This window comes from Dicentrarchus labrax, unplaced genomic scaffold, assembly GCF_905237075.1.
Source record: "Dicentrarchus labrax unplaced genomic scaffold, dlabrax2021, whole genome shotgun sequence".
Lineage (NCBI taxonomy): Eukaryota > Metazoa > Chordata > Actinopteri > Moronidae > Dicentrarchus > Dicentrarchus labrax.
The window spans coordinates 4,969,743-4,994,207 of NW_026136707.1; the positions used below are offsets into that span (position 1 = coordinate 4,969,743).

Sequence of the window (24,465 nt, forward strand, 5' to 3'; positions counted from 1 at the left end):
ATCATCATCATCAATATTATTATATTGTATCCTACTGTAAAAGAGAAAGCGGTGTTTCAGTAAATGGTTGAGGCATAAAAAACAGATATGTGACAAAAACACACATTTTTGTCTGGTTTAAGATTATCTGAAGGATCAGTTTTTCCACCTCTTTATCACTTTATAAGCAAATAAATCAAGCTATAAAGCCTCATATCCAGGCATTTACCGGGCAGGGTTGGTCACACCGCGCCCCCTGCCAGCCGGCTGTGCAGGTGCAGGATCCATCTGCAGGATTACATTTTGCTCCATTGGCGCAGTGGCAGGTGGCATTGCATCCTGGGCCCCAGGTTCCCTCAGAGCAGGGGATGGAACAGTCAGGCCCTCGCCAACCTGCAGACACACGAAGGACCGTCAGCCATGTTCAATTGGTTACATCGTTGATATAAAGTTGTTCAATCAATTTTGCTGCAGTCATGCGATCACCAGTCTGTCAACAGGTCAAGCATTGACCGTTATTGTGAATTATTACCCTCTTTGCAGAAGCAAGTCCCGTCAATGGGCGAGCAGTCAACAAAGTTTTCACAGGAGCACTCCAGGGAGCAGTTCTTGCCATAGGTGCCACTTTTACATGGTTTCTCACAGTGAACTCCCTGCAATAATAAATAACAGTATTAACTTTGATAATATTTCTAGAAGGCAGATAATAATTATAGGTGAGATAAACATTTGGTAAAAATAGGTTATTAAATCTAAGAGCTACTGAGTACCATCACAGGAAGTGAACGGAAAATCTAATCTAATGAACTTATTAATTAATCCACTGATTCCTAGATGGTACATACTAAACTCTACCACTCACCGTGAACCCAGGGGCACACTGGCATTGGCCGGTGGCACTATCACACACCCCTCCATTCACACAAAGACACGGCTCCAGGCAACCATGACCGTAGAAACCGTGAGCACAGGTCTCATTACAGAACAGTCCTGCCCACCCAGGCTGGCATGTGCATTCTCCTTTCATTGGATGGCAGCTGGATAGTGAAAATACAGATAAATATGATGAAATCGTCACAAGAATACAAAGAAATAAACCGTTTTCAGTTTGAAAATGTGTTGATAGAGAGATTTTTGCACATATGTTAAACACTCCTAGTACACTGGATGTTCCCAAAGGATTGTTATTAGAATATGTGTGTTTACTTCTACCTCATATTTTTGTTATTGGTACAGTCATTCTTTACAGGCACAGCTGTTCTAAAATCAGAAATAATCATAATTGGTTGAAAAGAACATCTCAGCTGGTGGAGCTAATGAATCTGAGGACAATGTAGCTGAGCTAATTAGCAAACACAGGTGTTTTCAATTGTTCTGGTTGATTAGACTTCCCAGGTTAAAATAAAACAAGAGTAGTGTGTGGGAGACGTCAATCAAGCACAGTCTGCACACGCCCACACAGTCCTGAGAGGAGGTCTAATCAGGTGAAATAAAAACACCTGTAGGACCTTTAAAGTAAAGCAAAGCCTAGTCAAAACAGGTGGGAGCTGGGAGCAGATCTAGCTACAAAGTTATGAAGCCTAACTGACTTCAGTCTACAGCTAACAATTAGACAGCTAAATGTGCTTGGTTCAAACTAGCAGTTAGCCAATTTAGTCAGTATCATAGTTTGGACCACAGTCCAGAACTTTGAAAACCATGCAAAACTTGCGGTCTTCAGCAGTTAATGGAGCCAATTTAATTAGCAGGTAGCGGATGACCTAAGGTCTAAATGGGGCCACCAGAAGCCAGCTGACTTTCCCAAAATTGTGTCTCTTTGGCTCCACTCACTGAGGTTTAGCTCGACCAAAATTGGATTATCTCTGCCTCCAGACTAGCACTGCCTCAGAAAAATGTATAGTTCAAACCCCTTCATCTTATTCTTTTCCCGACACTCACCCGAGTGTGTGCTTATCCTGGCAGAGACAGGTGCGTTCACAATGCATGCCGTATTTGCCGGGTGCACACATCCTGTCCCTGCAGTGTGGCCCACTGAAGCCCGGCTCACATAGACAACCTCCATCAATGTTGTAGCAGCGTGCACCGTTAGCACAGTCACACACACCTTTGCAGTCCTGACCATAAGTGCCTGCAGCACACTCCTCATTACACCTGATGGCCAGAACACAAAATAGTTATATACATACACAGAAGAGCTGGACCAATGGAAAGTAAAACACAAGTCTGTTGTTAATTTGCACATGAACCACAAACCGAAAAAACTTCTGTATTGTGGGTAGCCAGTCATGATGTCAAGGCTGTTTTTATCTGTTTCTGGTGTCTATTACACAGTTAGAATAAATTATGTTTGACAGAAGGAAGGAAGGATAGGAAAGCTGCATTGGTTGGCTGTTCAGTGCCTAGAAATAAGGCAATATGACATGTTAATCAGCCCAGCTGCTCTATAATGCCTCAGTACCAAAGAACATCAAGTATATGAGGATGACAAAATACCTAACCAAGGTTTCTCCAGACTCAACATTCACTTCACAACAGTTTTCTATTTTGGTGAATGAGCGGGCATATAGGACGGCCATATAAATATAACACTTGCACAAACACACCTGTTACCAGTGAAACCTTTAGCACACTGGCACTGTCCCGTTTCAGGGTCACATTTGCCCCTGTTGTGACAGACACACTCCTCAGCACAGTTCGGTCCAAACCTTCCCTCTGGACATCGCTCTGTGCAAACTGCACCCTGCAGAGTAACAAGGAAAAAAACATTGATGAGACAGAAAAACGTGCCAAGCAAACGCAGATGCATCTTTGCAAAAACAGGAATAAGATGCCAGCGTAGCAACTTTACAGACTGATGCAGTTACTCAGAAAATAATCGGTTAGTTTAGTCTCTGATGGGATCACAATCATGCCTCCCCTCATGCGAATCTTCCAAATGATACATTTCTTCACATTCGCAGAAAACCATCTGCATGTCTCCAGAGAAGACAGGTTGCATTCAAAAATGTCTTTAGAAATAAGTCAGTGTTATGAAAAAGGACTGCTTTGTCCAGTATTTGGAGCCAGCTGGAATATAACACATGAGATAAGTCAATGTCTGGCAACTTTCACAGATAACATTAAGGTTAGTGTCAGTGCATGAAAATTTACCATCCATCCAGGGGGGCAAGCGCAGATTCCTTTGCCCCTACAGATACCACCATTCTGGCAGGGGCATCGTGCCTGGCATTTACTGGGACATGCCTTCTCACAGCTGGGGAGAAAGGATGGGGTCGTTGCTTAATAACAGTTTAATGGACCACTTTAGTCCAAAACACTCCTGTCCTGGGACATTCCTGAGGACTTAAGTAAATGTTTTGTTCTACAGTAAAAGTGCACAAACAAAGTGTTTCTATAAAATTTATAATTCAAGCATCAGCACAAACAGTGGTGTAGTAGTTAACTACATTTACTATACATAATATACATAATACTTAAGTATAAAAATACTCTTTTTTTTTATTTTTATACTTCTACTCCACTACAATTCACAGGCTAATATTGTGTATTTTACTCCACTATATTTTAATTAATTACTGTAGTTACTTCACAGATTCAGACAAAATATAATCAATCAATAAATGATGGTGTATTATTAAAGACTGAGGTAAGACTTTATTGATCCCTTGGTTAAATTTGCAAGCTAGTAAGTAAAATGTGTTCCACCCTTACCAGCTGCAACATTAAGTGATGTACATTAATGCAACAATAATTATAATACAGTCATGTACATTATTCTCAAACAGGCCATTCTGCATAATGAGTACTTTTACTTTCTGTACTTTAAGTATATTTTGAAGCTGTTACTTAAGCAACATTTTTTAATGCATGACTTGCAGTATTTCTACGCTGTGGTATTGCTACTTATACTTAAGTTAAATGTCTGAGTAGATATTGATGTCACCACTTACATAGATTACCATTTGGAAATCCTGCAACTCTAGAGCAGCTGTATACAGTTAACGACCACATGGACAATGTTTTTAACAGTTCGTACAGCCCTATAATATTCTCCTTACTACTCGGAGGAAAAGTAGTATAAAAAACGAGAGATCCAGAAGAAAACCAACAGTAGCTTCCTGATTACTTTAAGACTTGGCATTACAACAGCTTTGTGGGAATCATCAGCACAGTTGGAACGTGTCTTCAACCAATCAGATTACTTGGCTGAAACTACCTATTGTACAATTCTTTGTAGGGATATTACATTTTGTAATGCGCCCTTGAGGTATATTAACATGGACAAACTTCAAATATACACAATTCATCAAGGAGCTCCATCCCATAATCAGTGTTGCCAAGCCCCCTTTTTTATTTAGCTCAAAGTGGTGTGTTGTGCTTTCACATTGGCACGTGTTTCCACTAATATCTAGCGGGGAAGAATTTTCATTGCTTACTCATCCTCAGGGGCATCTAAAAACAGGGTGTAACAGATGACTCATGGATTATTCTATACAGCAGGGTCTTTTTTTCCTTCTTAAAATTAAGTTGTGGAAACAAATAACTTGGTAAGAACTGACAGATCTGTTTGTGACAGACCTCCTGAGAAAAATAAAGATAATGAAGTCTAATGAAGTGATGTGTAATGAAGTATCTGAGGTATCCAGTGTCTCCTAAATGACATAATGAACTGTACATACAAATGGCTCATACCAAAAAAGACCAGTTTAGTTTAGACTTAAATATCTCAATTATTATTTGATGGTGTAAGATTAAATTTTGCACAGACCTTCGTGGTCTCTTGAGCCTGAATCCTACTGACTCCTTTGACTTTTCGTCTAACCCCACAATGACTTTTACATTGTTGGCTTTGGTTTATGATAATAATGGCCTTCCCATCAGCCTCAGCCTTACTTTGTGTTTAGTGCTAATTAGTAAACACGCTAAACTTTAGGTGAGCGTGATAAACATTATACTTCCTATACATCAGCATGTTACACTGTCATTGTGAGCATGTTAGCAGTCTTAGTCTTAGAGTCTTAGTCTTGTTATTTGTGTGTCTTGCTTCAAATTGCTACTCGAGGGAACAAATAAAGTATTTTAATTGAAAATTGAAAAATAATCTGTATGTAAAATTTAAAACTGTGAAAAGGGGAACCTGAAAAGGGGAACCTTCATTTGGAAATGAAGGAAAAAAAAGTTTTTAGGTCAATGTTTTTCTCTGTTTACAAAATCAACACAGCATTTATTAACAAATCTCCTAATATGGAAAGATCATTTTATACTGCACTTACAAAGTTCCAGTGAATCCCTGCCGACATAAGCACTCTCCTGTGGCTTTATCGCAGGATCCTCCAGTCCCACACTTGCACCTCTGCAGGCAGCCCTTCCCGAAGGAGCCTGCAGGACAGGAGTCCTCGCAGAGGCGTCCTATGAACCCCGGAGGACACTGACAAGCCCCCTTAACAGGGTCACAGAGAGCTCTGTTCTCACACTTGCACTGCTGACTGCAGGCTGCTCCCCAGTGTGTGTCGTCACAGGCTGAAAGGTAACAAGAAAAACTATTATGTATTTACTTATGAAGTTTATTGATCCAGACTAAGATATTGAAACACAACCTCTAATTCTTCTTGTTTATTTGTGCAAAAATAAAACTAGGCTTTTGGTTTATGTGGTTTGCTTTTGCATTTTTGTTTAATCTCAGTCTCCAAACTTGATAAAGTTCATTCTGTTTATTGGATTTAATCTCAATGAAAATACCTGTAAAAAAAACCATTGAAAACACCGAACTTCTCCTCACTTCTTAAAACTCAGGAAAACTTTTTTTTGTTTTTCAGACGGCCATTACTGCCTACACACTTTGACACCAGGGAGGTTCTCACTGTCATTGCCCACATTTTCCAACGATTCAAACCAGTCAGCTTCCAGTAATACCCCTGCCTCCCTAAACACTGAGTCAAACCTACTCTGCAATAAATGAAATAAAAACACTGAATCAAAATAAGATTACACATGATTACTGTAACTTGCATTATGGTGCCAGCATCATCATTTTGAGTCAGTTTTGTTGATTCAATTTTACTACCATACACAGTGGTATACGCTTACAGTAATATATGATGTCATGAAAACAAATGAACAGAAACAAATCTGATTAAATTCAGTGTGTTCAACAGCACAGAGATGAATAACAGAACAGAAACAAAAGAGTGCGTGTGGATGACCAAGTACTGACTCTGCCCCACATTTCTGTGGACCCTCTCCCATGCTTTCACATCCAAATCCTCCCCTTTAGCCCAGGAGTGTTATATTACCAACAAATAACTTCAAATTGGCAGGGAGATTTGCATGGAGCTCACAGGACGGGGGGGTTTTAAATGGTTAATTTTACAGAAGCCTGAGGATCGGCTCCAGGGGGTTTAATGTAGAGTGGAGATTCACACAAGGTTTGGATTTCAATTCATGATGAAGAGATCTCAGTCCGCTGGGTTGTGTTATGAGAACCCAGATTGGTCAAGGGTGCATTCTTTAAATTTCTCATCAATAACTTAGGCTGTCTTGGACTTTTGGACACCATCGAGAAAATGTGATATCCAATAGCGCTGACGTAACACATGGATGGGCTTCAGTTGTCTTCTCTCAAGCTAAAAGCAATTCCAACAATTTCATGCTGACCTTATGTAAGCAGCAGACATTTATGCACAGAATCAACTGTACACTAAGGCTGGAGCTACATGTCATAGTCCATGTTCCCAGTCGCCCCCACCCCCCCTACCTTAGTCTCCAAACATATGCCCTGCCACAGCTTTGAAAAGTACAAGGACTGCTTTGACAATAATTACACAGAGGGTAGAGTAGAGCCAAATTTGGCCTGGAGCTAAGTGCGCCGCCATGGTCTGCAGTGTTTATTGCACTGACTTGGAGCAGGACCCTTGCCTCTTTTTGTTTAAATGAATCATAACTTCACTTGTTCTCTGTGTGGGCATTAGAGAGGGGTTCTGCCGGAGTGTGTCACATTGAATAATGAGAAACTCAGCTGGAGCAGCGATTATGTTTACACAGGCATTCTCCAGGACAGCAGGGGAGATTTACTGAAGGGTCTGCAGGGCTGGTACATCCAGACAGAAGATGAGTGAATGGGTGAAATTTACCAGATTGGATGTTAGATTTTTTTTGAGCAACCAGCTGGCAGAATCCAACCCTCCACTGAAGAATATCCAAAACTCTTCCCATCTGTTTGTTTATCTGCATGTAAACATACATCCTCAAGTGCAAGACTTTCTCTGATAGTGTTGCTGAGTTTGGGTTGCTTCAACAAGTACACCTACTTCAACTTAACTCAGTCTAACTTTGATTTAATCATTGTAATGGCACACACTGATCAACCCAAAATTGCCAGAAGTTTGACATTTGACGTCAAAGCAGCATTCATGGCCAATTTTCTTTCTAATTGTTTGCATCTGTGCATGATAGTTCAGTGACCTACAGCACGTTTGTTTATTTATCACTGTGACACAACAAAATACGGTGGCCCCGAAGTACAAACCATGACCTCTCAGAAAAACATTAGCAGATCAGAAAACACAATATTCTATGTAACAAATTTACAAAACCAAAAACCAAAGTGGAGTATTTCCAGGTGTATTTTAGATAGCAAGATTAGCAATGTTGTAACTAGATTGATCAAATACCCTGAAAATCTTTTTTCTCAATCAGCTACTTACTATGTGCAGTGAGGTCCTACATGAACACACAATTTTCTAACCAAAATTGGATCAGTTTTGGTTTGTAACCTTCAAATATTTATAATTGTTTTAATCATACTGAATATTTTTATCGTGAAGTTACTGTGAAAAATCACAGTGAGGTGAATATGTGCCCATACAGAGATTAATATGAACTCTGCAGGGATACAAACCATTATTAGTGATGCTGTGTGCGTGTAAACCCTGTGATAGACTCACACTTCAGAACTGGCATCTCTTGACTGTCCTTTTATGAGAAATACACACTGATATGGTGGGAAAATTCTTTCTTTTTCCCCTGAGAATTTTCAAATTGTCAGTGGTGGTTTGGATTATGCTTGTGCCCACAGTTCACATACTGTCCTGGATATCCAACCAACCTTTGCTGTTCATTTTTTTAATTCAAGCTTTTTGGTTCTTTCTATCAAAATCTACTGTGAAACAAAGTTTATGTAAAGCATAAATACTTTGACATGACATCTCCTAGCTCCCAATGAGCCACATTCCTGCCTTTCCTTTACCTCAATTGTTGTCATTACCCCCATATTCCTATTTTTTCCATACCTCCTTTTTGTCACCTCGTGTATAGAGCGAAGAGTATTGAGTATACTTCTTCCTCCTCTCTTCTATTCTCTATATTCATAGGCAAACAATCATAAGAGTGTTCAGTAAGAAAACCTCAGGCCCCTCTCCTCTTTCCCATACTTAGATAGCTCAGCACGCAGGCATCCAGGAAGTATTAGGCTTATTCTGCCAAAAAGACTCCATTATAGGACGATACAGTGAAGCCAAGGCCGGAGAGAGGAGGAGGAGGAGGAGGAGAAGTAGTAGAAGAGAAAAGAGTATAGTGAACGGGTGAAAACAAAGGAAAAAAATTAAGTGAGGGTTTGTGGAGTGGGGGAGGGAGTGTAAGGAGAGACGGAGAGAACTGAGCCATGCAAGAGAAAGAGAGTGGGGTAACATTTTCCATTTCCCCTTCCCATCATCCCCCTGTCAAGACATCAACCGCTACCCGTTAAAGCTAATTCCTTCTCTCTGCAGAGGAATAAGGGGGGAAATGGAGGAGGACCGTGTACTATTGACCCAGCTGACTGCGATGAAACGGGCTAGAGGTAGTGGAAAACTTCATTTTAGTGAGGGCAACAGCAGCCCCGCGAAATGTGGTTCTGGTTTCACACTCCACGTTGTTTGGACGATCAAATTTAAGGAGATTTCAGACAAGACAAACAGGGTTAGACTCACTGTTCTGAGTTGGTGCCTTGAATAACGATTATATAACCTTTTCTGCTGACTTTAGTTTTATAAAAGAAAAAAGAGCAGGTTTAATGTCTGTCTTTACTCTTTTTTTACTGACTATGGCTACTTTCAGCATATCATACAGTATTTAACTCATAACTTATTGCTCTCATGCTCTTCTGTAACATCTTTATGGAGTATGACTTTTCACTTTTATTACACTGGATTGTTTTATTCCTTTTACTTTAAAGCTGCTCAAAATTTGAGCTATTATTATGAATTTTTAATAATAACTGTGAGTGAGAGGTGGAGATGCAACTTGTCGTCATTCTGGTCTACTAAACTGGTTTCTGGACTGAGGCTGACAGTGATGACTCATTGCTGTGCATGCGGTAATGCTCCCTTGCTGTTTCCATTGGAAAGGCCTTCTGCGTGTGATGGAGTGGTGTATGTGAAGATCAGCCACTTGACTAATGGCCAGATCATTTCCTGTTGTGTATGTCAAGCGTATGTGTGTGTGTGTGTGTGTGTGTGTGTGTGCACCTGAATAGAGGGGGGAGGGAGAAAGTGATGGGAGAAAAAGCAAACGAGAGAGAGTGAGGAAATGTCTGTGAGCGAGAGGAAAAGGCTGATTCATACCGCTGGAACAGTCGTCGCCTCTCCAGCCTCCCTCACATTGGCAACGGTCCGGAGCAACACATCGACCGTGGACACACTCCTTGGTGCAGCGAGCTGTTGATGAGAAACATACTTTATAACAGACCCAGCTTTGTGGAGACTGGTGGACTGAAAATATTCAGTATGCAATGGATTGTACGTCATCCAATGCATACTGAATATTTTCAGTTCAAGGAAGGTGCAAGGTGTGCTGTTATCTCAAGCTGCTGCACGGCACAGAGAGTACAGATCAGATGTAGAGGACAGTGGTTCGCTACTATTTTGGTCTTATGTACTCCAATAGCCCAATAGGAAGAGTTCCAGAACCACTTCACCAACAGCACCTGTCATGGTCCAAATGTGTTAACTTAAATCACACTGGATGTTATATAACACTAATACATTGTATAGTGTCCTCCAAGTTCAACACATGTGTTGTTTATCCATGCCCTCAAGAATGACACGTAGAGGCATTTTCTGATCTGACACCCCTATCGGCAGGATTTATGTGTGCCTTTCAAAACACTTACAGCTCTCTTTTGAAAAAGAAATCCATTTTATGATGTGACAATGCTATACGTAAAGTTTAAAGACGATTAAAGATTTGGGTTAAAATGACAGGACAAGATTAAGGGACCTTCAACGCCACGGTTACAATAATAAACACGAGATGAGGGTTATGGACCGATCATGGTAGTGCTTAAATAAACACGACTGTTGAACAGTGGTCTCCCGTGTTAAAGTCTTGTTGTGTCATCGTCTAGTCACTCCAACCTCCTCCCTATGCAGACTCTGTCACTGTAAAACGTCACCTGGCTCACTCCTTTGCACTCAACAAAATTACTACAGCGACCAGAGGGTTTTGTTACTTGAATGTAAATGTTTGAGGCCCAATGATTGATGCTGTTGTTGTGTTTGGGAGAACAGTCTCTTTACACAATTTTAAAATTCAGTTTTGGTCAAAAATTTAGGTGAAGTTTGACAGTGTTTCCCAAACAGTTGTTTTTTTTTTTTTCAGTACCCTGTTATTACCACTCACACTGCTTTTAGATGATTATATACTAATGAAAACATAGTTATGCATATTATATTCCTATATTGCCAAATAACCTCTTAAATGTTACACACTGGACTTTAAGTAGTTTTTACACAATCTCAATTGCAGCACCAGGTGTTACAACTGCAGTACAACTGACCCATAGCTAGCAGTTTCAGAGGTACTGGTATAAGAAATTGTATCTGTTTATAGGGAATTTAACTGTTATCAAAGAGGTCTATCAGACCAGTAAGAAAAATACTTGTACTTGCACCTCTTGTACAAATACATAAGTAACTTTTAAGTTAATATGGCAAAAGAACACTACTAAAACTAACAAATAAGTGAAGAGTATTTGTGTGTTTTGCTCTTTCAAATGAGAAGCACTTTAAGAAGAGTGCTACAGAAATGTTTATGATTGTTGTTATTATTATTAATGAAGACCATACTTGTGGTAAAATCCCTTTCAAAAGTGCACTGTTTCAAGGGTGTTTTTTTTTTTTTATTGAATCAAAAATCTATTCAACCGAAAAGCACTCTTTCCCTCTAAATGTATTCCACCCATCATAAACAGTGTATGAGCTGCCAGCGGGACAGCTGGGCTCAACCATACCGTTGAAAGCACCAGTGTTAGATGTCATTCATACTGTCAAGGAGCTTCCTCTTAGAAAGAGAGTTGTGTGCTTGCCAGCTTAATAAATGGTTCTGCTATTAATTAACTTAATTCAAACTTGCATTTATGACTGAAGACTAACAATTCTGCCAGAGATCTCTTCACTTTTTGTTGTGTTTTCTCACCCCACGCCACTGAGAACCACGTGCTGTATATGCACTTTCTTTCCATCCAAACACAATAATTTCACCGATTATTTTCCTTTCTAGTTGAAGGTGTGTGAATACTGGAGGCTGGAGATTTTGGTGATCTAAGAAAATGCTAACTTGTCATCAAATGAAGGAGGTAAGTATAATTATATCTAATTATATGTATTTAGAAAATAAAACACTGTACAGAAAGTGGGTTGAGGAGGAGTCATAGATGACACATTGAAAGCAGAGATATTTCAATTATAAAACTCAACAGCGATTATCTTTTCTGATGTCAGTCAGTAAAATCAAAGGCTTTTGTGTTTGAGTACAAAAGAAAAACTCTCTCTCACACACTCTCTCACGCACACTCTCTCTCTCACACACACACACACACAAGATTGTTAAGAAAGGTGGCTCAACAACAAGCAACCAAAAATGCATATTATCTCTGCTGAATGAAACACATTTATCTTCAAAATGACAGTTTTTCCAGCATAAAGCACAGAAACCTTGTTATTACCATCTGCCTTTCTGAGATCATCCACTGTTGTATGAGAAGGTTTGTAAAGCTAAGGTAGAATTTTCTCAGCCCATGCGGGGGCCATGTATGGTTTCACTTTATTTATATATGTCACCGCTGACTGTCAGCAATAACAGTGTGTCAGCAAACTGTTGACAGCTGCATCAGAACAAACTCTGTTTATTTGAACTACTGCTCCCATACATTGTTGGGAAATATAATGACAATTAACTTTACAGTAAATAACCTAAAAGTTAAGATTAGGATTAATGTTAGGTTTGTCACATAAAAAGCTCCATTTGTTAGGGTGACATCACGGCAACTGAGTCGGGAATCAAACCCATATGTAGGAATGTTTTTCCCTTCAAACATATTTTATCTTTATTTATTTATGGCTCTACATAACACACTGAATCCAAAGAACAACACGTTAAAGTGAGGACAGTTATTTCCACCATGGATCCCGAAACACAAAACATGTCACATAAAATTAAACAATAAAATCCCAAATTGTAACGGTACAAACTAAACCAGTTGTTTTGGACGACTTGATATTTATTGGAAGTTTCTGTTGTTCTACCCTGAGCTGTACAGGCTGCAGTGCCACCCCCTCTGAATCCATCAGTAACAGATGCTTAGGTGATGAAATACTTGTTGCTGAAATCTTCGAACTGAAATGAAAATATGAAAATTGCTAAAATGGGTGTAGGGGGGTTTTCAACGTGTCAGCAACACATAGTTTAGTTTAGTTTAAAATTCCACCTAGTACAGCTAATATAATGGGAATATTCAGCATGAGAAGCCCCAGTGGTAACTGAACCCATAATTGTGGTAATTCCAGTGTCATGTGCTACTTGTATTGACTATGCACATTGCATGGAAAAAAACACCAAAAAGAAACCTACTGTCAGTAACGAGAAGTTGAGTCAGAAATGTGATGACTCTGTTCTCTGTAACATAATTTAAATTGCAAACCACAACCTTAGGAGCCATTTTGGTGTTGTGCTGGATTGCTGCCAACATCATTGTTAGAAGGTTTACTTTATTGATCCTAATAACGGAATCTTTCACACATATATAGGGAATACAATCACACACTCAGAGCTTGTAAACATGTAAATGTGGCCTGATGGGCTGCCGTGTAGCGGTGCCCTGGGAACAAAAATGTTTCAACCCCAAATTGGCTCGTGAATCTATTTATACACAATGTTAGTTTGCATTGTTCAGCTGATATTCCTTTGAGTCTGGTTTAGAGGTGTGTACTGACCATGGGGTTATAGCTACACCCATGGGTGGGACCTGAGCCATAGCTATCATTGAGGTCATGTCCTCAGTATTTGTATCTTTCCTTTTATAGCAACCTAGCACAGTTACATGAAGAAATAGTCATTTATAGGCAGATTCAAGGGTTACTTGGACTTGTGACTTCAGTTTTTCTAAAATCCTACCCTACAGTCCGGAGAGGGATGAAACTACTGATTTATGAAAAACACAGTGTGTTTAATACAGTACCTGACAAAGAGACAATTTGGTCTTGAAACATACATTTTCTAACATGATAGAGTAAAAGAAAGTGGGGCGTTCAACAGTGTCCTTTGGAGTTTAAACAAGTTTTTTGGACACAGCATCTGGACAAGGAAGATATGTCTGTGTGTTTTGCACACCAATTGTTTGAAAGATTAATACATCAGATGTACACATACTGATTGAGTTCTGTTTACTTCTACAAGGCGAGCGCGAAAGCAGGTGGGGGCTTGTGGATGAGTGTGCTTCAGTGTTTATGGTAGTGATGGTGTATAAAACCCTGAGTTAAAACCTCTATGAACTCTAATAATTCCCTGCTGAAATATTTTCTTCTTCTTCTCCACTGTTCTACTTTTGACTTTCCTACTGTCTGTCTCAGTAATAAAAAAAAGTATGCAGATGAGTGGATTGTCAAAAGGTTTCCATAATACTTACGGACGCATTTGTCTCTGCTCTCGTAATAACCTGGACAGCACTGGTACCTCTTGCGGTAGTCTGTCTTGACCGCCTGCCTGTAGGCAGTCTTATAGGTGATCCTGAAAGAATAACACAGTCAAACAGGACACTTTGACCCTCCACTGGCAGGAACAGGAAGTCAGTCCAACAGGAAATGAGTCATCACGCTGCTGCTACCTGTGGCGCGTGCATCTGTAGGAGGTCCGAGGGTCCGAGCAGGGCTCCTCTGTCACATGGTCGTAAGGATGCGAGTAGGACTCTTTCACTGAGGTGGTGAAGCTAAAAAGCAGCACATAAAACAAAAATCATACACAGCCAGTAAAAACAGAAGTTATCAAGCTGTATTTGAAACATAATAGTTTATTTTAACATTTAATCAAGGACAGTGGTATTTGCCTGAAAAGTTGGGGATTGTTTTGCTTTGTTAAGCGTGTAGTGGCTGTGAGGGGAGCAATATCAGTCGGTCAGTCCACCCCTTTGGAACAGACTGAAATACCTTAACAACTATTGGATGGATGCCATGAAATTGTGTGCAGACAGTCATGGTCCCAATTAATGTTCCCTGTCAACAAGTAGTCGATTAATGGATATAGCTGATCAACAGAAAGGCCTCTATTGTAATAATGATTTTCTTAATTTTCTTAAAGCAAAATGCAAAACATCTGCTGTTCCAGGTTTCTCAAATGTGAGCATTTGATGCTTTTCTTTGTTATATGTAATAGCGAACCGAATATATTGATGTTATTATATTATATAATTATCATTATTATGTTCCCCTCAGGATGAACTCCAATAACTAATGTTGGCATGCTAACACAAAAAATAAGATTGTGAACATTCAAGGATTCAAGGATATTTTATAGTCATTCACAACAAGGTTGCATAATTAAATTTAGATATAGTTTTCTTCATGCTACCTACAAAAATGTATCATTGAGTCATAAAAATAAAAATAATTAAAAATAAAGTGTATTGCACTGCACCTAAATACAGCCTCACAGAGCTGCTAGCCTGGCTGTAGACTATTAGTCTTTTTTAAAAAATACATTAGAGGAACATCAAATGTTATATTAGTTGTACTAATACTGAATTCTGCAAATTCATAAAACGTTCACAAATTTAGCTCAGATGAAAGTAAAAAATCGAATCAATGCTACTAAGACACATCCTTTCACTTTTGTTGGATTTAGATGAACTGTTGCAGGTAATCTGAAAGCTATTCACGTAAACAGCTATGTATCTTGGATTGGAAAAAAAGTAATGGCCACGAAAAGGATGGCAGGAAACCATTTCTATTCTGCAAAATCGTTTCAATGGCAAAGAAGATGGTGAATTTTATACTGAGATTAGTTTCCCACCAGTAAAGAGCAATCACAGGAATGCTGGGTTTTTTTTTTGTTACTTGTGTGGTGAATGAATATCTTGACCGACTGCTGACCTTCATGAATCCTGAACCATAAAAACCTTCAGCGAGACGTAAGCAGAACTGTATGAGAAAATATGTTGTATTGGATATAGCAACAGCAGTTTATTTGTTTGTCACAGTCAAACAAGCCTCACCTCTCCCACAGACTGCACACATTGGGGTCCCTTGGGTTTAGAGAGTAGCTCAGACCAATCAGGAAGCTAAAAAGCAGCAGGACTGCGGAGCTCTGCAGAGTCGGCATGGTCCTGAGGGAAAAAAAGACAGACATTTATAGAGGGATGCAAAAACCCAAACATTTCAGCAAGAATGGCACACAGCCAAAACATATTTCTATTGTTATTAAGGGGAAAAACACAAAAGGCGGACACGTTAAAAGCAACATTTGTACAACGCAAGGCAATCTGGTTCTGCTTTGTTTAGGCCATGCTACAGAGGTGATGTTTTTACTCTATGATCATTTCTGAGCTTTTAAAATGTAATTTCATTATACTGTTAATTATTAACAATATTGTGTCCACCTCATGTATATTCTCATTTTAATGCTTAAATAAACCATTTTGATGAACAAAAAAATTACAACAAAAGCATGTATATATGTGTATTTTCTGAGTGTTCTTCCTAAAAAAAGAAACGGACTAGTCTTGAAACAGCAATAACAGCAATAACTTTCTAATAGTCTGTGAGGCAAACGTACGGTGGAAAATGTTGCACACACAGATGGAAAATGTACAAAAAAGTTCCATTCCTGCTCTAAACCAAGATTAACCTTAATTGTCTTTGTTTTTTATTTACTATAATTAACATTTCGCAGCATGATGGATAGAAAGATTCATTGAAAACTGGTTCTTGGTATCTATAAATTGCGGTTAAGATTTAGCCTCTGACAGTAAAAGAGTTCATTAAACGCTCAGCAGAGGTGAGGCAAAGAGCCAGACTTGAAGCGTAACGCTGTCTGCGCCCCGCTGAGCTCCACACCGTCTCAACAGGGCACATAAAACACACGCATCAGGAGACAACCTGACAGCAGTGAGGATAGATGGGGTGGAGTGAGAGCATAAGAAAGAAAGAAAACGAGAGTAGAGAGGGGGGATCACAGTTAAGAAATGTGACTCCTAACTTCATCTTGACCCCTATCAATCAGCGTTGCAGTGAAGCCTCCACACTCCTCTGCTGTCCCCTTCCACACTCCAGCAGCATCTGGATCTGATCAGTGCATCGGCCCAAGAGAGCGCCTCGACACGGGGACCGCGTTGGGCTCTCAGGGAGCAAAAGGGAGCCGATTTTTTCCGCTTGAAAATATCCAATAGAAATGAACAGAAGTTCAGCAGGCCAGTGGTGTGAGCCCTATGGTAAAAGTATCGTGGGAATGTTACGGCATTTCTAAAAAAAACGGGGACATCATGTTGACATAGTATGTTACCCTCTGTTTTCTCAACAAGTCCCGTCTGACAGAATTATTGTACCACAGCTTCTCATGTCATGCTTTCATGGCCTTAGGGGGATTTCTGATATGTTGGGACAGTGACATCGCACGGATCAAGACTCGTCTTTGGTCAAGTGACTCATGACAAAACATTTCAGATCTCAGAAGAAGGAGTGACAACAAATGCCTCTCTTACTGCTGAAACTTGAGGAATGGACTAGAAACGTCATTAGGATTCATCCATCCATGGATGGAGGGAATGTCTGTCCAGAATTTAATGGAAGTCCATTGCGGTGGGCAAACCAACCGACACTGCCATCCCTCGAACCAAGCTGGCATGGCTAAAAATATCATAGCCACCTCATGTTGAGTTGATTCTAGATCTAGATTAGGGTAAGATTTCGGTCAAGGATGATTAAGACATTTAAAACTAGATTTAAAAAACCCTTTACATTACAGATCTGACCCTAGCTGCTGGCAGTGGTTCCCATTGCATCACTCCACTGTCAAACTACATCCTTTTACAAGCCCTGTCTCCTTCATGTAATCCATTTGTGGTAGAGGTATGTATTTCTTTCACTTTCAATGCACATAAAAAGTCCTGACATTGTTGGCTCAAAAACAAGCATGGACTCTCCTACACAGATTGGGTCTTTTGTGAGTTGTATGACCACTTTCACCTGGCTGTTGTCTCATGAAAAGATTAGTTTAGGTGACTTAAACTTTGGTAAGAATTTGGATATGATTTTGATCAAGGTTAAGTAACTAAACTAAATCGGTAAAAACGTTATGATTTAGAGATTTGACCCTGGTTTCTGGCAGTACTTTATAGCCCTGTCTTCTTCATGTCCTCCATTTGTGGTGCTTTTCCTGCACATATTTGCATTTTAAGTCACTGTGCTCGGGAAATTTGGGGAAATTTCCTGAGGAGAAAAAGATTTGCCTGTGGCTGGTGAATAATACATTGCTCTAATACTGCCAAGGTCAGCGGTTTAACTCCCATCCGAGCCACTTCATGTATGTTTACAAAATGTGTTCTTTATGGTGCTTTGTAGAAAAGAAAACCAACCCCAGAATAAGGATGACTTGATATGCTGATTGTAGAAGCAGTCCACCATAAACACTCAATCAATCAGAAGCTCATTTAATAGATTTACATCTACATTAACTCTATCCAGTGGCTGGTTATCACTGCTGGAGATTTGGCATGGTGAGGACTGCAGCATAAATCATTGTGAGTGCACAGATTCTCTGCTTCTGATAAACTGCCTCTTACTACTCTCCTACCCACCGTCAGGAGTTAATTCACTTGCTGGCACAAATGTTAACGCCTAAGAAATCTGTGCCACAAAAACAGAATTTTATGAGAACAGGCATATGGCTTTTATTAAGAGGAGTCATCAACTTCACCAGCCACTTCATTGGACTGGGGGTAAATATTTTTCATTACCTTCTTTTCATTTTAATTGTGCTTCATTAGAGAAAGGCTTCAGACCGCATGGGAATTCTTAAACGCTGAGAAAGAGAGCTTAATGAGTGCAGACGGAGTTGTTTTGAAGTCGAGCTCAGCCGCTGTTTGCATTGCATGTTTGAGTTACCTACAGTGGGAGGGGGCCAGGTAGACGTCTGGAGCTCCAGGTGGTATTATCATCATGTGAATACTGGACTTGTCAAGGAGGCAAGCCTGCTTTTTTAGTGGAATAAAGGAAGGCAGGTAACAAAATTTTGTTTTTCACGAAACTCCACCACAACTGTGGACTGATTGATTCTTCGCCTTTCCTCCTTTCACATAATAGCCTTCTACGTTACAGCCCTAAGCTATCATTATTTCCTTTGAGCTTTTTCCAAACTGCAGCTCTGAACCTTCTCACTTGGACAAGCTTGGCCATGCAGCAGAAAAGCACAAGTAGCATAATGTATTGCAACAGTTTTTCCATTCAGTTTTGATGTTTAGCTAACAGCTAACTGGCAGCGATGTATGCACACCTCCACATTTCACATCCACTGGTGAAAGAGGTAAAGTCTGGACCAAGATCTGTGAAAAACCACAATAGTAGATATTTTGGTTTTGTTTCTAATGTAAAAAGCAGACAATCTCATCCAGCACAGTGAAACTTTCATGTGGCTTCATAAACCAATAGAAAATAGCAAAATACCACACACACAGGCATATGTGCATGCGCATGTGCACTTAAACACACCCATAACGCCGACATGCATGCGCACACACACACACACACTCTAACACCCACAGCTTGTGACTCTTTCTGATCATGTGTTTTCATGTTCTGGAGACATTACACACACACATCAAATGAGTCCCATACGCTGAAACGAGTTCAGAGAGAAACTATTTTTAGTATCTGAGGACATTTTGCTAATTCACTGAGCTTCTCTTGACTCATACTGTCAAGGCCCAAAGCGACGGCCCACGCGTACACGCATCGTACCAACTGAGGAATGCTGTGCGCTGGTTTAAGGGCCCGCAATGCTCTTTCCAGAACCGCACAGGGGCTTCAGGGAAAACAAAAGCCCAAATGAAAACACATGCACTGGTTTTATGTTAATCTTGGTAGACACTTGTACCCATGTTATTGCCATATTCTGTTTCAATCAAGAGCCCTTCAGGACACATAAGTGCTGACAACAGAAAAATTATTTTGATTCGATTTCATGCAAGAGAGCCATTTTCTTGATAGATGAGTATTCCCATCAGACTACATGTTCGTATTAGTAAAACAGTCAGGACAGAGAAAATGTAGAAACAAGACCACCTTCTCTAATGTGATTATCAATAGCATGAAGTAACAACAAACTGTTGAAGGACTAGTTCAACATTTTTGGGAACAGGCGGCTCATTTGTTTTCTTGCTGAGAGTTAGATGAGAAGAGTGACACCACACACGTCTGTCCATTAAATATGAAGCCTAAAGACAGGAAACAGGGGGAAACAGCTGGGCTGGTTCTGTCCAAAGGTAACAAACTCTGCCCACCAGGCCCTTATGGTGGCCCCTTGTGACTAATTAACACATTTTACCTCATTTGTTAATTCATAGAAAAACTGAAATGTAAAAACAATAACTTATAGTTATAGTTATATTAGGGGGTTATGAGCAGGGCTATTTCTTAGCCAAGCATAGTAACTTCCTTCCTAAGTCTTGCTGTCACCACAAGGCTGCTGGTTGCCTTATGCTAAGCTAACCTTAACTTAACGTAGGTCAGCTCAGTCAAAAATGACATGCAGATGGTCATAATGCCAAACCAAAGGCTTCCAAACCATACTCTACAAACCAATGGGTGACGTCAAGTTCACACTTGAGCATGTTTATCACTATCTTAGTTTAGAGTATATATAGAATGGAGGGGCATTAGTTTTGCCAGTATTTGGTCATTAACCAAATATTGGACAAACTGAAGGTGGCACTAGATAAAAGATCAGGGGATAAAACTTCTTACAATTATTCCTGAGGGGAATTTCTCCTGCAGTGTTTTGATTTTCAGGATTAAAACTAATAACCTGTTCCATAGAAAAGAGGCTGCTTTCATTATGGTGATATTTTAAGGAAATTAAAATGATAAAATGGTTCTCTAACCTCAGATTTCTGTCTCTCTATTTATTTCTCTGTAGTTGCAGTGCTAATTGAGGCAGAAAATATTAGTCACCCACTGGAAGGGAAAGTCACTGGGAAAATAAAAATAAAATAGATGGAATAACATATTGGCTGTGGTATTAAGAGAGACAGCGAGAGAGAGTAAGAGAGAGCGTCCAAATAAGAGTTTGTTTTCATGTTGAGGTGCTCTGATGTCAGAGTTTCTGTTTCTGAGCTTCTCTTGGAGTTGCAGACTCCAGAATGTTCTTCCAGAATCAATAACATTAAAACTTGAAGCACCTCTATTCTGTGCACTATTTTAAAACTCTAACCAAAGTCAATCAGGCTCCTAAATAATGGCAACATGGTGAAGTACTGTAGGTTTTCTTGTAGACTCTCTGCCCTTGAGCTATGACACATGTTCCTGCAGGTGCAATGCATTCTTGTGTGTCTTAGAAGTGTGAATCGCACTGTAGATGAATTATGCCTTATTTCATGCTTTCATGGTAACTCTAATATCAGCACCAGGTCCACTCTAAAGTTTAACATCTGATGTAAAAAACTTCATAATAAGGTCACTAATAGAACAGGCCAACTTGACAATGATGGATGCAGGGTTAGAGCAGAAAGCTTGTTTTTGATTGAGACGAACTGGATATTGTTGAATAATGTAAAATAAGATGCATTCAATTATAAATGTTTTGAAAAACATTAAAGGATTACGTCTGGGAATACTTTTAAAATAAAATCAAGAAACTTGGAAGGTCGTTTAAATGAAGGCAGGTGTTCTTTATAAAATTGTCTTTTAAACATGATATCAATTTCATGAACTTTGTCATAGTTTATAAATGTATAAATCAATGACATTTTTGAGTTTTTTGTTGTTTTTTTTACCTTTGGATTACTGATTACATTTTTAATAAGGTAAATTAGTCACTGCAGAGAACAGTTTCAAAATAAAAGTAGCTGCCCAACCCGACAGCATACAGATGAACTTTAGGGAGTGATTTAATCAGCCAGTGGTTCCCAAAGGGAGGGATAAGTAGTGGTTAAACTATATTATAATGCCATTAAAACAATGAGAGAGCAGAAATGAAGAATCATTGCTCTTGTATCAGATTTTACTCCCAAGTGCTCTTCCCACCCAAAGTGAGGTCTGCACAACTCGAGACAAAATCGTAGCAAACAGGAGTCTGTGGCTTATGACAGGCCATTTAAGGGGGCCTCAAATAAAAAAGTAAATGGGAAACCTGCGTACTCTCAAATTGTGAGCATTATAAATTGTCAAAACCTCCAGCAACAGACAAAGAAAAGGAAATCAAAGGACAAACATCAACTCGAATGTTTCCTGGCAACAAGATGGTCACACTGCACATGATTAAAGCATCGCTGTGCACCATTACATTTTAAAGTTGGCCTATAAAGTTGCGGTGTGTATCACAGTCTTAAGGAGATTTAAATGATCACCCTCTGATTGTGATCATCACGGGTATCAAAAAATACCCTCCACAGGGGACTAGAGGCCAAAGGTTTGCATAGCAAATTTACAGTTTAACTCTTAGAATAACAAATATATAAAACTGCACGAGAGCAGAAACTGACAGAAACTGGAATAAATTACCCAGAGTCCTCCATGTGACACATCGACCACAGTCCCCTCTACCCTCCTCCCCATCCCACCCTCACATTAAACCCGAGTTACTGTAAACTGAATATAAAACCCATAATCCTTTGCATCTGGGCTCTTGTCTTGGCGCGCAGGACGGGTTCGGCTGCTAGACCGCAGTTAGGCTGGCACACACTCTCCAGTTGCTGCTATGCCTCATGTTGGGTGGGTGGCTGGTTTTTGGGGGACAGGAGGGACCCTTAACAAAACACTGGGGACTCAGAGAAACGACTACACGCCACACCCAGAAATGCAATGTGAAAACACACATTGAACTCCAGGAAAACACACACATATTTCATGATGTTCATCCGTTTTGCCAACTTATCCAGTGAAAAATCACAACTACATTAACACACTTCACTCTGTTTACAGTAAAGACATCATCATATATACGGTAAAAGGTGGTATTCTACCACGAAAGCCGAACCCCCACACTGGAAAAAGCTTTTGAGTGGAAAACTCTTGGCAGCTCAAATGCAGTTGACGGTTCTCAGGGGAGTTGCGTGACAAAAGGATGATCTAGCGAGGGAGAGAGGAGAGGAGGGGGAGGCCTTGCACATTTCTTGGGAGTCTGAATTTCGCTGAGTGAGCTCAGCAGTGTTTGTTATCTGCAAGATAGATGCAAGCGAGGGGAATATCCCTGAACTATTGAACTTAAACAACACAGCACACCTTTGCACTTTGAAAAGTCTGTTTCTTTTGTCTCCTTTTTCAGGCAGTTCAGTTGTCTTCATTTGACCCTTCACTCTGCAACGGTATCTTGTAATTATGTGAGCAGATCTGCTCCACAGTTTTGTGAGAGTTTCCAGTAATAACATGGGAATAAATAATTTGGATCCTCCTCAACAAAAGACTTCTTACCAACAGGCTCTTAAATACAACGACAGATGCCCAGTGCAGCCTGCCAATCTGTCCTTGGGTTCGAGTCATTTTAAAGCTCTGTTAATTAGGGGAGCTGCAATGGAAAAACTAATGAAATCACCTCATGTCAACTCAATGTCATTGCTACGAAAACTTTAGGCCAGCTTTCATTTGGCAGCTTCAGGCACTGTGGTCTGCGATCCTTTATTTAACTGAGAAAAACAGGATACAGTTTGTGTCCCCCCTTCCTGGTCACCCCTTACATTCATTCAAGTTTAGGTTCCAAGGGGGACCAATGACTGTTAGTAGTACAGATTCATCACATCAGGCAGCAGATATGAGGTCAGTTTGCTGTCTTGAACTTCACTTCACTTTATTATCCCTTCATGTCACCTTACCCAATAAAAATAAAACTTGAAGGACCAGTGTGTAGTATTTAGTGGCACTTAGAGGTTTTGTTGTAGATTGCAACTCCCTCGCTTCACCTTCTCTTTCCGAGCACAAAGGAGAAACTACGATGGCTGTGAGACGTAGCGCTCGCCAAAGAAGGCGACACACGGCATCTTTAGATAAAAATGGCTCATTCTAAAGTAACAAAACCACAATGATTCTTATTTTTAAGTGGTTATACTACTACTATGAATTATAATAATTATATTACATTTCTGCCAATAGATCCTGCTAAATGTTACACACTGGACCTTAAAGTTATTTATAAGTTAAATGTTTACTTATACATAAAACTAAAACAAAAAAACATAAACAACTTAAAACATCAACTACCTGAACATGAAAGCAGAAACCCATTTAAGATGATGGAATCCAAGAGGATGCAATGTGCAATGACTACACCTTTTCCTGTAGTGGTAAATAGCTAGTGGTTAGATTAGCTAGAGCTTAGTGTGTGTGTGTGCGTGTGTGAGAGGGTCTGTTTATGTTGGAGAGTTTCCTTATGAGTGAGGTCAGGGTCAGAAAGTACTGGAGCTCATGTCACAGCCTCTGTCCCCTGGTGATGGAGAACAGAGTCTGTGGATAACAGTGGTTGGAGTGATAAGGTCACCGTGGCAACGCTGTTGTTTTGGACCACATGAGGACATCAACAGGAGTCCAACATAGACCCCAGGCCAGGCTGGTTTCGTGTTGACTCCTATCTGCAAACAGTAGGAACTGCAACAACACTCATAGAAATTGAACTAAACATGTTTCTGTTGCAAAATACTGGAATACTTTTTGGCTTAAAAACAAAATGTTTTTTAGTTTGAAAACATCCACTAAGTTTCAACTGAGCTGGAAGAGGGCTAATCAGTGAGCTATGGGAAGTGTTTTGAATAACGAAAACAAGTAGTAGTTTGAATTTGAATTGAGCTCTGATGAGCCATTTCTGCACTTCTGAATCTTTTGATTATTTGAGATATGACATTGCAGACATGCCTGATTCAGAAACTGAGAGACCTATATTTCACCCAACAAGTCCTCCAAACCAAACTACAAAATACATGATTTTTAACACATAGAAGCATGTTCTTGTCTGACGCTACTATCGGCAGGAAGACATCAT

The 24,465-nt window shown here is 39.8% G+C and overlaps 1 protein-coding gene across 3 annotated transcripts in view; it reads right to left on the bottom strand.

The window, feature by feature from the left end:
* pear1 (platelet endothelial aggregation receptor 1) overlaps positions 1 to 24,465 on the bottom strand; it is a 49,246-nt gene that overhangs the window by 12,758 nt on the left and 12,023 nt on the right. For all 3 annotated transcript variants that reach the window (XM_051407080.1, XM_051407082.1, XM_051407083.1), the window contains 11 exons: positions 15,500 to 15,610; positions 14,117 to 14,218; positions 13,919 to 14,019; positions 9,579 to 9,671; positions 5,253 to 5,499; positions 3,130 to 3,232; positions 2,583 to 2,719; positions 1,918 to 2,130; positions 842 to 1,016; positions 512 to 632; positions 209 to 372 (listed from right to left, as the gene is read on the bottom strand). In XM_051407080.1, coding sequence (XP_051263040.1) covers positions 209 to 372; positions 512 to 632; positions 842 to 1,016; positions 1,918 to 2,130; positions 2,583 to 2,719; positions 3,130 to 3,232; positions 5,253 to 5,499; positions 9,579 to 9,671; positions 13,919 to 14,019; positions 14,117 to 14,218; positions 15,500 to 15,606 — 1,563 coding nt within the window. In that variant the 5' untranslated portion in view covers positions 15,607 to 15,610. The remainder of the gene's footprint in view (positions 1 to 208; positions 373 to 511; positions 633 to 841; positions 1,017 to 1,917; positions 2,131 to 2,582; positions 2,720 to 3,129; positions 3,233 to 5,252; positions 5,500 to 9,578; positions 9,672 to 13,918; positions 14,020 to 14,116; positions 14,219 to 15,499; positions 15,611 to 24,465) is intronic.